Raw genomic sequence first — 14400 nt, forward strand, 5'->3', positions numbered from 1 at the left:
TTTCATAGAACACATTTATTCATTTATGTTCTTTTAGTATAAAGATCTCTATAGAATTTCTATATTCTTGGAGCCAACCCCCCTCTGATTTGGGAGGATTTTAACACTAAAAAACATTAAACCTCTTGCTCAGAGAAGGCTATTCAAAAGCCACAGCAGTATCTTTTCTCCCTTCCAGGATTCGGGTCGGTGCATTTAAACAGCAGAGGGTGTCAGTGAATTAAGAGCCAGCTAAATACTCATAAAACAGTACTTTAGAAGTCCCCTGTGAATTATGAAGACAGAAAACAGAGGAAAGGAAGAGGTATTCTGAACACTATCAATGGTAACGATTTTTGTCAAAGGCAACTATAACTGTGGGCTCCTTCACCTGCAAGGCAGAAGTTTAAAACTGACCAGAAAATGAAAATAATTTAAAAGAAAACAAATGTCAAGCATCTAGAGCAGCGTTCCTCATGAGCAAATGCTTGTGTCCATTTTTGTATGCTGTGAACAGCCACGCTCTGTGGACTGCAGAGGCATTAGGCATGGCAGCTACTGATTCTCCTTCAAATGAAAACACATCGAGCACCATGTGGTCTTCTTCCACGAATCCTACACTGCTAGCAAGTTAATCATTTACATCTAAAAGTTTTAATTATTGGACAGGCATGTGCAAACGTATCAAAAGCATATCATCAATTAAGAACTACCTGGTTGTAAGCTGCATAATTAGAAGCTAAATGGTTCCAATTCATTTGTGGTTGACAGGAATTTGTCGTCCCTAGTTTGTTTTTAAAGCATCCCAAGTCATCTGGTAAGTCATATTCAGAGAAGTCATTAGAATTGCATGCTCAAAATTTTATTTGTCAGGATGTCCTTTCACAATGGGGCTGTTAGTATCTTTGATTATTTAATCATGTTTACATAAAGATATCAGAATTCACTACTTCTATGACTATCCCAGAATATTTCTTCCATTTTCCTCACTTTTCTGCTTAACTGTCTTATTGCTTTTAAGAACTGAGAATCAATAACAACATATCAGTAATTTAAATATTGCTATCCATTTTCTTATTTTAAAAGACAAGCGTATAAAGAAAAAGCAGTCCTTGATTCCAATCATGTTTTAAGGATGTCTACAGTTAAGGACAGTAAAAATGACTGAATCTCTGGGCTTCCACCATTACAGCTGTGATCCTTGCAAGTCATTATTTGTTCAATACTTTCATCTCAGTTGAAGCATGGAATACAAATGTATCTTTTGTAATGTTAATGCATTAAAAAAACAAGTAGGAAATCAGGAAATGGAACATTGTGAATAAGAAATTTCCCAAAATATGTTGTATAGGCATATAGTTTTGAGACTTTTTTTTTTCTTTTTGCTTTATGTATAAGCATAATAAGATGAAGCACAGGAGAACCTTAAAGGCCTTCTCCAAAGCCATGAAGAGTTTGAGAACACAAGAAGCTGAACTCAGATCTTCCAAATGCCACTTTAATGCCCCAGTCACCAGGCCGCCTTTGCTCCACAAATGGAAAACACGTGAGCCATCTGTACAAACACTACCAACTTAGACAACTGAATACTGAAGATGCTTTTTACTGTACCACCTCCATGCTATCAGGTACTTAACAAAGGCAGATTCTTCATCTTACAGTTTCCCAGAAAAATTCTGAAGACCGCCTCTAGTTGCAACCACTCTGTAAAACTGAAAGGCTTTTGAAGAGCCAAATTTGAACGTTAGTTCTTCCTCTCTTCCAGCCAGAAGCTCTGGTGCAGAGATCAAATCATCAGTTGTCTGATGAGGCTGCTGGGTCCCAAAGTGTTTTCTCTACACATCATTACTCTAGTACCTCCATAGCTGTTGCTATGAACTTGTGCACTAAAGTCACGTTTTATTAGATGTCTATTACCTGGAGACCAGACAAATTTGCACATGTTCCTCAATACTTGCTTGAACAATTAATTTTCCCTATTAGTTACCCATTTAGACTTCTTTTAACGTAAATTCTGTATATAGGTGTTTGGTAAAGAAGTTACCAGGAGCTGCATTCCAGGCAAAACGGACAAAGGCAGACAGTCACTTAACCAGAGCAGAACAAACAATTGGATTGACTGGAGCTGTTGCTTTAGTAGACAACTGACCAAACTGGGCTTGGCCATGTAGGCAATGGGAATTGTGCCTGCAGCTAGATTTGTCGAAAAGGCCAAAGAAAAAAGGCTCTTTAGTTTTGCCCCATGTCATGCAACAGGTTTCCCGAAAAGACTGTGTAGGCCTTGGAAGAGAAAATTTACATATAGCATTTTAATATACAAAGTGCATGTTTTGAAGCACCTTCACTACAATAACTCAAAATACAATTGGAAATCCTAGCAACTGCGTATCCAAGCTCTGGCAAAAGTAAAGACACATCCCCTGTCGCTGATGCTACGAAAGACAAGATGAGATCTTTGTATTTCAGTGAAAATGAAGGTTAAACAATAAAATAAATGCAGACTACAACAGCTTAAAAATGTATTTTAAAAATTCTGCTTACCCATACCACTCAAAACCCCTCACTTACTGGGTAACCTATGAAGTAATTCACTATCCCCCACTTCTTCAGTGTTTATGAGCCTCAGCAGTGCTTACGGTATTAGAATCTGAGCAAAAAATCTTCTTTGTCCCTGACGGGTGACAACAGCCAGCGTGGATCACAAGAACAGAGAAACAATCTGCCATTTACATGCTGCTGTTTCATAGTGTATAATCACAATTCAAATGTAATGAAAGTTGCCTGTTCATGCATCGCTGCTTGCAACGTTCAATAGCTTTTAGTTGTAGAAGCAAATTCTGCTTTTTGTCACCTTCTTAAAGGAAATAAGACTGGACAGGTGTGAAGGGCAGAAAAATACTGCAAAGGAGTTGTAGAATTGATACAGCAAGCATGATTTGGCGCGCAGATTCTTAATTACAACTGATACTCAAAGAAAAAGAAACACCTTTTCCTTATCTCAATACCAGCTTGAATTGCAAGAAAAAGATTCTCTTTAACCTTACCACATAGATAAGGAAGTTAGTGGCACCCTGGGATTCTACATTTTCAAGGACTAAAGTAACTAACCAGCACCAATCAGCTGAAAATCAAACCAGTATCAAAAGGCTGGTAGCAGAAAGCAGAGGCAGGGAACAAGGACCTGGCAGCATCTTGTACTAAAGACCTACAAAAGGAACCTACACAAAAGATAACTTCACAAAAGGTGTATGTGTATATATACATAGGTATGCATGTATACATACACATACATATATATACACACATATACCAGAAGGAGACATAGTTTCTCAGCAAGATGCTGCCCGCTTATATTTATTGGCCTTAAACATGAGATTCCCAACCAGAAGTTCAAAGGCAAAGGACTGAATGTACTTGCAGCACTGTATTTGTTTGCAGAGATGTTTGATCTGCAGATTAAGACAGCAAAGTACGTAATTGTCCACAGCCCAGCAGAGGCTGGGTGTTAGAATTCTGGCTAGCAGGTATTTTGGAATTGAGAAGGTCCCTGCTCAGCCATCTGACCTTACAGAAGCAAAATGTTATGTCCTTCTCCCCACATCTCCAAACCTGACAAACAGCAGCGTGGGACAGAACAAGGTTCCTCATGCTTTTTTTTTTTTTTTTAAACAGATCTTCCCCAAACAGCTGCTCTATCACTTAGTTACTGCTCACAACTCTGCCAAACAGCAGCAAATACAGTGGCAATTATCTCACAAATTCCATTGTTAAAACACTGGATTGTGAGGATGATTTCTAAACATTATTTGCTTTCTCCAGATAGCGAAGGAGAAGTTAGGAACAGAACTGTACACTCACAGACAGCATTGCTTCAGTTCAGATTAGCAATGAGCTCATCTTCCAACACGTAAGTGGTAGAAATCCCTTCTATATAAACTGAAGTTTAGATTCTGGTTCAGTGACTTCTGTCGCCTCGGGAAAAAAACCTCAAGGTCTATCCTTTCTAGGATCTAGTGAGGGTGTTTTTTTTTTTTCAACACAATGTGCACATTAGAACATGTGTGTAGTTAGAGAGAAGAAGCTGACTGGTTCACAGAACATTTCACCTCTTTTTTTGGGACTAAATCTAGGCCATGACAGCTGTCAGCAAACATGGGTGCCCTCTGCCAGAGAAAAATGTAGGATCTACAGTATAAGAGCATCCAATGCGCAAAAGGAAATTCTGCAGTTCTAGCAGTGAGGATAAGGATCAAATAGACATGGCCTGTGCAGGTGAGAGGTGCTATCTTTTGGCAGGCTGTTATCTTTCTCAAACATTAGATTGTCTTAATTTCAAAAGAGAGAAAAAAATATTTCTGATACAGAACACAGTGAAGAAGAAAGACTGCCAGAAATGAATTGAGCATTCAGGACCTTTTGCCAGCGCTCTTCTTTATGTAATTACACAGATGCACTGAAAACAATTAAGTGGTAGGTTGCCGCAGTAGTTTTTTTGTACATAGTCCAGGTTAGTTTAGATCAAATCAAAATCCATGATTCTGTGTCCTTACTTTTTTTTTTAGTCTGGGCTAAGAAAATATTTATCTTTTACAATGGCTCACCCACGGAGCTGATGTGTGCAGCTGTGCCATGAAATTATGTTTGGGACACTCATCATGCGTGCACAACACATTGCAGAGAGTGCAAATTACCAGGGGTCTTCTGCACAAATAGGCACATAAATGCGCTGGAGGACAAACGTAAAGCAGAGTTTCCTTGGGTCTCTTAAGACACCAGTTAAAAAAAAAAAAGTTATTATCAAATCTTTGATTCGGAAGCGATGCCACATCCTGTCCCTTTCCCTCTGCAGTCACAGGGCGCCTCGCCGGGACCAAAGCAAACCCCTGCGGGGGCTGCAGGCCTGACCGCCCCCGGGAGCGCAGCCCGGACACAAAGCCCCGGCGGCCCCAGGCTCCGCTCCCCGGCCCCGAAAGGGACTTGGAGGCGGGGGGGGGAGCCCGGTGGCGGCGGCTGCCCGTGCCCTCACCCTCCCCCAGCCCATCCGCAGCCGCCCTTCCCCTCCCGGCCGCTCTCACCCATCTGCTCCCGCAGCCCCTTCAAGGAGGAGGAGGAGGAGGAGGAAGAGCAGGAGGGGGGGGGCGCCGCCGCCGCTCCACCACCACCGCCGCCGCCCTCCGCCATCTTCAGCGCCGGGACTCGCGGCTCCGCCGGCCGGGCAGGAGGGGGCCGCCACAGCGCAGTGCGCAGGCTCCGCACCGCCCGGCAGCGCCGCCGCGGGGCTGGGCCGGGCCGGGCAGGGCTTCACCGAGCCGCCACGCCGCCCGGCGCCGGCCCCTCGCACCTCCGGCCGCTCGGGCAGGGCGGCGCTTCCCTGCCGGGGGCGTAGCGAGTCGAAATGGACGGCGAGGCCCGGCGAGAAATGGCCGCCCCCAGTGCTTCCCTCAGGGCCAGACCTGGTGCTTCACCCCCGGCGCGCTCCGGGGGGACCCCGCTGCCCTGCATGGCCCTGCAGCAACTGCAAAAGTTTTCCTGCTGTTAGTGGTGATAAATTGCCCGCAAATAGCACTCAAAGAAATAAACTCGGCCAGATGTCCAGATGTCCAGGATAAGGACTCATTACAAACACTCTGTAGTCTGGTAGAGGGGCTCAGGGGAAGCAGAAGCAGGTGAATTTTCAGGGGGTGCACCCAGTTCTAGTCTCAGCTTGGGTGGCTGAGAAGTTGAGATAGTTTAGAGGAGTGCCCTTGCTGTGACAAATGCCGAGTGGGCTTGAAGCTCTAGAAGACTTCCACAACTGGATGAGCTAGTAGGGGCTGTAGCTGCCGATGCTGTCAGACACTGCTGTATGCTGTGGCTGATTCCCTAAACTTGGTTGTCCCCAGATATAAAGGTGAAGCACGTCCTGGGATTTATCAGTCCCATGGAAATTCAGATTCATTGAATTCAAACGAAGCAAGCAGCCACAAATGCATGAGCTGGGTTACACCCAATTTGTAACTCAGCGCACAATGGCTTGCGATTGTGCTGGGGATTGAGTCCTGTGTTTCGAGCACCACTGTTTCTCTACACATTTCCAAAAGAAGAATGGGGTTAAGGGTGAGGTGGTCAAGGCTTTCACAAAAATAAATAAATAAATAAATACATACATACATACATGAAATTCCCAGACATTATTGTTCTATGACAATTTGAATTTGTCTCTTGTTACTTTGCTGCCTTGGTTATCAATGAATTCTGGAGCGGTTCCTTCTTGAATTGCCTCTAGGTTTATGCTCTTGGAAGAGCAAGGATAAAACAACATCAGTGGCTCTATTAAAGGTTAGTTTCTTTGGACCTTATGCTGAAAGCTCCCTTTGAAATCACAAATGGAAAGTTTACCTGCCAGAGGGCCACAGCATTATCCCATAAATGGGAAGAATGTGGAAAAAGTAGCTGTAAGATCATGCATGTGGTATTTCAAGAGAGTAAAAAGGAACCTTACAAAAATTTAGTGCAGGGCTCCATTTTAACTTGCTTTTTCAGACTACAGACTTGCCCTGTTCTTTGTTTCTTGTTTGTTATATTGGCTTCCCCCACTTCAGCATGTGTGTACAGAGAATCCTTTGTCTGTTGTTTCCTCTCAATGTTATAGAATACCAATGATGATTATTATTTAAAACAAAAGGGCAGCTAAAGGAGATAAAACCAAAACATTCTGTGCCAAATTTCCCAAATTTGTGTTTGTAATATGTGTAATAATAATACCTTGCATTTATATAACATTTACCACTTAGCAAACTAAATGAGCTTTATACACACAGTGAAATTAAATTGCAGCATTACCCTGCGAGACGTGTAGATATGTTATCCTCATTTTACAGGTGGGAAAACTGAGTCACTGAAATCAAAGTCTCTACTTATGTCATGCACAAAGCAGTAAGGCAAATAAAACAGCTGAGGTGTCTTGATTCCTTGTTCTGTATCCTCATCTTTCCCCCTATTTCTTTCAATAGCTATTGTAAAATATCACCAGTATGGCTTATATTCATTCTCTACAGCATGAACTACAGTCGTCATGGTATAAAAAATGGTCAGACTACCTAAAAAAATGTAATTTTTATGTTTTTGCAAGTTCTATAAGTGACATTTTCTGAGGCTGTACTTTTCATATCTGCATAGGGTGCTCGTGAATGTTTGGGGTGCTTTTGAATTTTGATTAGGCTGCATGTGTGTCCCTTAAGTTACAGAATTTGTTTAACATACTGTGCAATAAAATGGGTAAATGTCTATTTTTTTTTTTTTCCTCTGAGAAAAATAGGGTAACTGTCATGGGAGAAATCCCTCTGCTTGAAGATAACATTTACAAATGGAATGGCCAGCTAAAATGAGTTTTCCAGTGAGATATTATTTTATGTTCTTTCCATTTCAATAGACACGAATACAAGTGGCCTCAGTCCTTGGAATTTAATGTCTGATACTCTGCACGTGCAAAGCTTCAGAGTATAAGTTATAGTAAGGCCAATAAACCGAGTGTTTCACACTTGGTATGTTTGTGGTGGGACAGTGGAGGCAGTTTAAAAGGGCAAGCACATCAAATTCATGAATGATAAAAGAGCTCTTGAGTTAGAAGTAGGGCATTGTCCCTTCCTGATCTCCCTACATATACATACTGCTTGATGCGCGTTATCTTTCATCTTTAAACACACAACAACTGATCTGAGAAAATCTGCCCCAATGTGGAAAATGCATTATATCTTTTTCTTCAGTGAGCAGCTTAGAAATGTTTGAGCTAATGTTTCAGCAATCATAACTGTAACTTCCATCTTAATTTCCTGTTTAACCCTGTTTCTCAGATTTTCAGTTCAATCATGCAATTACTGCTTATACATTTTTAGAAGAACTTCATTAAAATTTTGACCTAGCATAGCTTCAGCAGCACTGGCAATCATCTTTCGATTTGCTGCATTTGCAGATTTGATTGCAGTAGCTGATTTATTCTAATCCTTTAAAGACCGTCCTTTTTTTTTTTTTTTTCTTTTTTTCTTTTTTATTTTTTTTTCCCATTGTCCCCATGGAAACGTGAATAATTTAATTTTACCATCATTTCTTTTGTCCTTTTAGTTTTCACATGATAGTTTCAGGCAGTTCTTTCCAAAATATTTTAGGTCAAATAATTGATTGGTGCATATTGGCATTATGAGATGAATGTCAGTAGAGCTATGGCACTGTATGCAATTTGTGGTTCTAGGGGTTTTATGCTCTCTATTTCAGTTTAAACAATACCAAAATTAATCAAAATAATAGCAGTTGAAATTAACCAAATAGAAGCTTGTGCATACAATGACCCAGATGCTAAAAATGCTAGCTCAGAAAATACTTAGGCCGTTGTTAGATGTGGGGAAGGTATTAGAAGAGGCACCCACGCATTTCTTATTTCTTACCCTTTTTCCCCAGTTATCTAGTGTTACACACCGTTAGATGTGGTGCTTGACTGGACTTCAGTTTGAGATCTGTTATAACAGGTTTTACATTCTAGTTCAAAACAGCCCCCAAATTTTCTGTAGGCGTGCAGATCCTAACTGCTTTGATCACTGAAGTATCTAACAGTAAAATGTCCATGTGTGTTCGGCTTCATTTATGTAAGAATCTCAATGAATACGGGCTAAAACTAGAAACAAGGGACATTAGATCTATCTATATATCTGTGCACAGGATTAAAAAAAAAAAAAAAACGATCAGGAGAAAGTATTCCAAAATGTTCTAAATCCAGAATCATAAAGCATATATTGTGGCAGATTTTAGTGGGTTTCCTGTGGTGAATGTAACTGCTGTCATTGATAGGAAGAAAATTGGTGGCATGAAAACTGCTGTACCTATTGAACATTCTTTCCAAATGGACTTTAACTGCACATTCTTGTTTATTACTCTCCTGCTGGGACAAGTACCTGTAACAGTCTGTGTTACTAATACATCTGCACTCTAAGGACCGCATTTTTCAGTCTTAGCTCAAGTTCACTTCTGTTTAGCTGTATGAATAATCCTTTGTATGTAAAGTTAGCAGACAACATTGCTTAATATAAGAGATACAGAATCAAGCCTTTTGTTCATGTTTGTTACCTAGAATAATAGAACAGCATAAATAGAAAGGCATTTGTATTGCATTTGTAAGGAATGCCGATATAGAGGGGAGAAGCTTAGAATTAAAGATGATCTTGAAAAAATTTCATAAACCATGGAAAATGAAGAGAAATAGGGACCAGTGCAAGATGAAACATTTGGACGGAAATATATAGCTGCAGAAAGACAAGAAGGGAGAGCTTGCTAAGTAGCAAATTCAACAGAAACAAATCTAGGGTGTCACAAGCTGAGTGTGAGTCAAGAGTGTCACAGTATTGTGAAAAGGGAAGCACCCTTCCTGAAAGCATGACCAGAAGGGTAGGCTCTTAGACGTACAGCAGCACTTCCACTCAGCTCATCAATGGTAAGACACCAACCAGCAGGACAACTGTTAGGGCAGCTTACTTGCAAATATAAACCAATTGGAGAAGATCTAGAGGAGGCGAAAAAGAATAATGAGATGAGATGAAAAAAGTTAAAGAATTATGAATTGTTTTAAGCCTTGAGAAGAGACAAATGAAAGGTGATAATCTGTTTTCTGTGACTGCAGTGGAAAGCATAAAAGACAACAGACTTGATTTTAATTAAGGAAGATTAATGGTTAATTTTAAGGAAAACATTATCAGGTAGAAATAGGGAACCATAGGGAACTTTGCTGTGGGAAGTGGTAAATCTCTGACAATGGAGATCTGTAGGTGGATGAGCATCAACCCAGAAGGGGAGGTCTGATCATAGGGTAGGGGAAGGGACTCTATGACCTCTTGAGGTCTCTTCTAGCTCTGTGGTTCTACAATTCCTGCTTGTGGGTTTTGGGTCTGTTGGCCAGAACAAGGGTTATTCCATGCAAGGGTTGCAAAACTGCCTTCCAAATTTAGATAGAATATACTAAGCTGTGAAAAAAAGATAAATGAGCTCAAGAGAAGGCAGTGTGATACTGTGTCTGCCTTGGGTAGCTGGCAGAAATGGTTTGATGTGCATAATACCAATTCTGTATGTAAATCCCTTGCTATATGATAGTTTTGTAAACACAGGAGTCCAATATATATGAAGAGGAATAAAGTGAGAATGAACAAGCACTAGGTGTATGATAGGTGCACTAGAACATAATAAATATGGAAAGAGGTCCGCTCCTTTCCTGTCTGTCATCCTGTGCATGCCCACCAGGTCTCATTTAACAGAATAACATCTAGGTGTTGCCTTAGCATATGTATTCCCCATGACATCCGAATTTTAGTTATAACTAGGGTCAAAATAGGAATATAAAATCCTGTTCTTAGCATCTATTTTCTTTTCAGTGTTCATACAACTACTTATTTGTTCTACGGCTTTCCTTCAAGCAGAGCCCTCCGAGGTTAACAGTCACTGTATTTCTGTTTTATATGCATGTGTTTGGTAGGCTGAATATGCTGAAGATAGCAAGCAAATAATGGTAAATAACAAAAGTTAATCTCTTGGGTGAAATTTGCTAAAGTGACTGCCTAAACAACACATGTGAACACTGCATCTGTTTATCTGAGCTGAGATGCCTTGTGTTCAAGTGCTCACAGCATGTGTAAACATCTAGTGCTGTCTTCACTAGCTATTTGTATTGTCACAGTGCCTGGGAGCCTGCAGCAATAGTGGCTGAACCACAGTAAGCTGCTCCCAGCCCCAACGAGCCAAAATCTAGGCCAGAATTTTTTTCAGGATTCAAAGTGTAGCCGACTGGTTCCGAAAATAGTTTTCTTACATATCCTTCTGGTCTTGTCCTGCTCTCATTTGAGGGCATACATTCCTCAAATAAAAGACTAAGGTGAATCAGCAAAATCAGTTTTCTTAGGTACAAAGCTATCACACTGAGTCATTGTACAAATACCGCACCGTTTTTTTGCCTTACAGCTTAATCTGGTAATTATTACTGAATTATTGCTAAATTATCCAAAATTTTGATGTAATTATTGTCAATGGCACTATGTAATACAAGTCCAACAAGCCAAACACTGATAACACTAATCCTTATCACTTCTAATACCAAACAACTTAATCTTATCATCATGTACTGGTGAGATAATATATTCCAGCAGTGTCTTTTTATGAATATTGTATTGTTCAAAGTGGTGTTGAGATAAAACACCATTGTGGAGAGTTACAGTATTACGCTGACAGTGCTGTGCATCTGACTGAGAGGATGTTTTTTTGAAAACTTTTATATGACCCCTCAAATATATGTAAAGATCTGAAAATCCTTCTGTTTGTTCTCCCTGTAGAACTGAGTACTCATGGGAATTTTGAGACTAAAGAATAATTTTTCAGTTATTTGAGAATTTAAGTAACTCAAGACTGCTGAAATGTTTTTCTCTCTATCAGCTCAAAGGTGAGTTCTTTTGAAAAATCAGTTTTCAAGTAAGACTCCTTAGATGAAAAAGAACAGTTGTTCACACTACCTTACATTATGTGCAGAGCTTCTTGGCAGAGCAGAGGAGAGTTCCTGATGCCTCTCTGCTTTTGGAGAAAGCAAACATAAAGAGCAGATTGCAGTGAGGATGATGAGGAAGGTTCTTAGTGCAAGGATACAAGCTGTGGCTGAATTCTTGTCTTTCTTAAGCTGATTTAAGCTGTTTGCTTGAAGTTTGAATAGAGACTTTACCTGCAGTAGCAGGTAAAGCTGTTAGCAGCTGTTCCTGTTTGTCAGGAACAGCTCTTATTTTCTAAGCTCTTTGTAGACCTTTTGCTTCATATTGCTGCTTGCTCTTCTCAGATTTATTGCCGGGCCTAGATTTAATGGTCTCTTTGCATCATCTTTGTTCCCTGTGCAGTTTTAGTATAGGCAATGTGCAGCGTTTTGCCCAGCTGTTCCCATGCTGAAGGAGAGTGAAGTCGAGACAAGGAGAACATGTCAGTGACGGCTACACTACCCTGCTCACAGAGGGGGAGAGGAGGCAGTAAACGCTTTTCAGCAGCAACAACAAAAACCCACCAAAACTCTAAAGACGAATAATGATTTTGCTAATTCATTTAATAGCTGGAACTACTGTAATCCAAATTTCAACTTTTTGCAGTATCTGGGGATGTACCTAATTGAAAAGCCCTCCTTTGTCCCACTGCCATCTAGCTGCAGTTCCAAGCAGGTTGTAAGGGGACCCTTCCACCACACACTGGAATGGGCACTAACAATTTGTACTTTAGGGTGAAAACATCCAGTTTGTTTTCCTCTCTGTCAGAAGCCAAATATGCTTTTGGTGTGAGAAGGATACTGCTAGGGCTACGCAATAATGACAGTCTGTGTGCCTGGCACAGATGGATACTGGCTGCATTTGCAGTGTCAAGAAGCTGTGTTTCCATTTCTCGTTTGGGAGTTGTAGTCTGGTAATTCTGCTGTTGAATCTGCCTCTCCCTATGCAATTAATTCAAATTTATCAAGTTCAATGAGGGGTAAAAGTTCTATTCAACTATATCAAGAAAGATTTTAGTTCTTGGTTTACTTTAATAAGTTTTCAAAGACCAATTTCATTCTGAAATAACACTTGAGCAAACAGAGTAGTTCCTTTTTGTAAGAAAAATATTTAGAAAAGAGGCTTCAGCAGTGTAGCTGTTACTGAAATCTATGGCGTTCTTTCCTGTTTTGGCATGGAGATTGCTGCTTTGGCAATTCCCACTGGCTTCTTATGTGATTTCGAAAGACTGCCATGGTCTCGCAGGCTGCTTTTCCATAGACCCTACCTTGTCCGCCCATGAAATGGACCCTCTACCCCTGCCCAGCTGAACAGGCTGAAGTGGGATTCTGCAGATGAACTCAGCAGGGACAGAGGGAGGCCTCTTCCACAGTTTTAGGCTGTAACACTGTGGAGTTCCTGTATTCCAGCAAAAAAAGAGGGCAAGGAGATAAATGACTCCAGTGTTTGTTTGTTTGTTTTGCCTAAAGAAGCTTCTTTGTACGTGTATTCCACATGAGTATTCTTCTGTCCACGTAAAATAGATCCCTTCTGTCTGAATTTATGTCTCTGAATATTGTTACTTGTGCAATGCCTTAGAAATACTTTAGAGGCATTATCTAGGAGCTTTTATGACTTCTGTCACATATTTCCTCTGCCTCCCTGCACCCACACATCCACACACACACATAGTGAGAAATGCAGGGTCAGATTCTGATCAGGCTTATGCTCATTTTACACAGATAAAACTCTTTTTTTTTTTTTTTTTTTTTTAAACACATTTTTCCCCTCTGAATTTAACCTCAAAGTCAGTTTTGAACCCATTAGATGGCACTTGGTAAACAGTCACCCAACTAGAGCTGTACTACTGGGAAAGTCAGGAGTTCAGTTTCAGAAAGGGGTGATAAGTGGCTAGATTTGGAGCTGAGAGCTTTAAAACACAAGCATCAGCTCATCTGTGACTGTTTTTCCTGCTTGATTTTTTTGGGGTTGTTTAGATAATTCATTGACAGAATAACAGCAGTGCAATTTACTCTTCAAACTGTGGACTGTATTGCAGGGACAGGCAATAAATCTAGCATCTGTCATAAACAGGTTTTGTGTTTTCCCATTTGGATTACTCTTCTTTTAAAGCTCTGAATGGTGGCATGGAGTATGAAGAGAAAGGCCAGATGTTTCTCCTTGAGCATTTTCTAATCATCTGTCACCCAAAAGCTAACCATTCCATGATCCCTTTGGCTTCACATCTATTTTCTAACTTCAATTTTGGGAAGACTTTGACATTGCAATCTAAAGAAAGCATTTTGGTTTTGAAGTAATAACAGCAAGGAGTACTGAACAGAACAGAGCAGAATAGAATAGAATAGTTCAGCTGAAAGAGACTTGAAAAGATCATCAAATCCAACTGCCTGACCTCTTCAGGTCTAACCAAAATTTAAAGTGTAGTATTGAGGGCATTGTCCAAATGTCTCTTGAACACCAAGAGACACAGGGCATCAGCCTTCTCACTAGGAAGCTTGTGCCAGTGTTTGACCAACCTCACATTAAAGAAATTTTTCCTGATGTCCAATCTGACCCTGGCACAGCTCTGTGCCGTTCCTGCATGTCATGTCCTTGGTGACCAGGGAACAGACACCTGCACCTCTCTCCATGCTTCCCGTCTTCAGGGAGCTGCAAAGCATTGTGCTTTGCTCTTTGGGGCATCACTGAGTGCTGGAGAATGTGCTTGCAAAGTTTTCCCAGCAGAACTCATTTTCAAAATACAAGTGTGAGCTGCAACAGAAGTAGGCTTTCCACCATGGAGAAAGGACACGTGCTCCATTTCCAAAAAATAACTAAATTGATCAAAACTAAGACTGTAAAATGATCAGTTTTCAATAAGCTGGCAGCAAGACTTTGCTGTGTAGAGGTGGCA

General features: G+C 40.7%; 1 protein-coding gene across 15 annotated transcripts in view; it reads right to left on the reverse strand.

Annotated features, from left to right (window-relative positions):
* MAP7D3 (MAP7 domain containing 3) overlaps positions 1 to 5278 on the reverse strand; it is a 46392-nt gene extending 41114 nt beyond the window's left edge. For 6 of the 15 annotated variants that reach the window (XM_072043024.1, XM_072043021.1, XM_072043020.1 and 3 more), the window contains exon 1: positions 5055 to 5274. In XM_072043024.1, the coding sequence (XP_071899125.1) occupies positions 5055 to 5160 (106 nt within the window). In that variant the 5' untranslated portion in view covers positions 5161 to 5274. Of the gene's footprint in view, positions 1 to 5054 lie in introns of all 15 variants that reach the window. The other 9 variants (XM_038184002.2, XM_072043027.1, XM_027464990.3 and 6 more) reach the window with 6 other exon arrangements.
* Between the last annotated feature and the right edge of the window lie 9122 nt (positions 5279 to 14400).

The sequence above is a fragment of the Anas platyrhynchos genome, chromosome 10, assembly GCF_047663525.1.
Source record: "Anas platyrhynchos isolate ZD024472 breed Pekin duck chromosome 10, IASCAAS_PekinDuck_T2T, whole genome shotgun sequence".
Classification (NCBI taxonomy): Eukaryota; Metazoa; Chordata; class Aves; order Anseriformes; family Anatidae; genus Anas; species Anas platyrhynchos.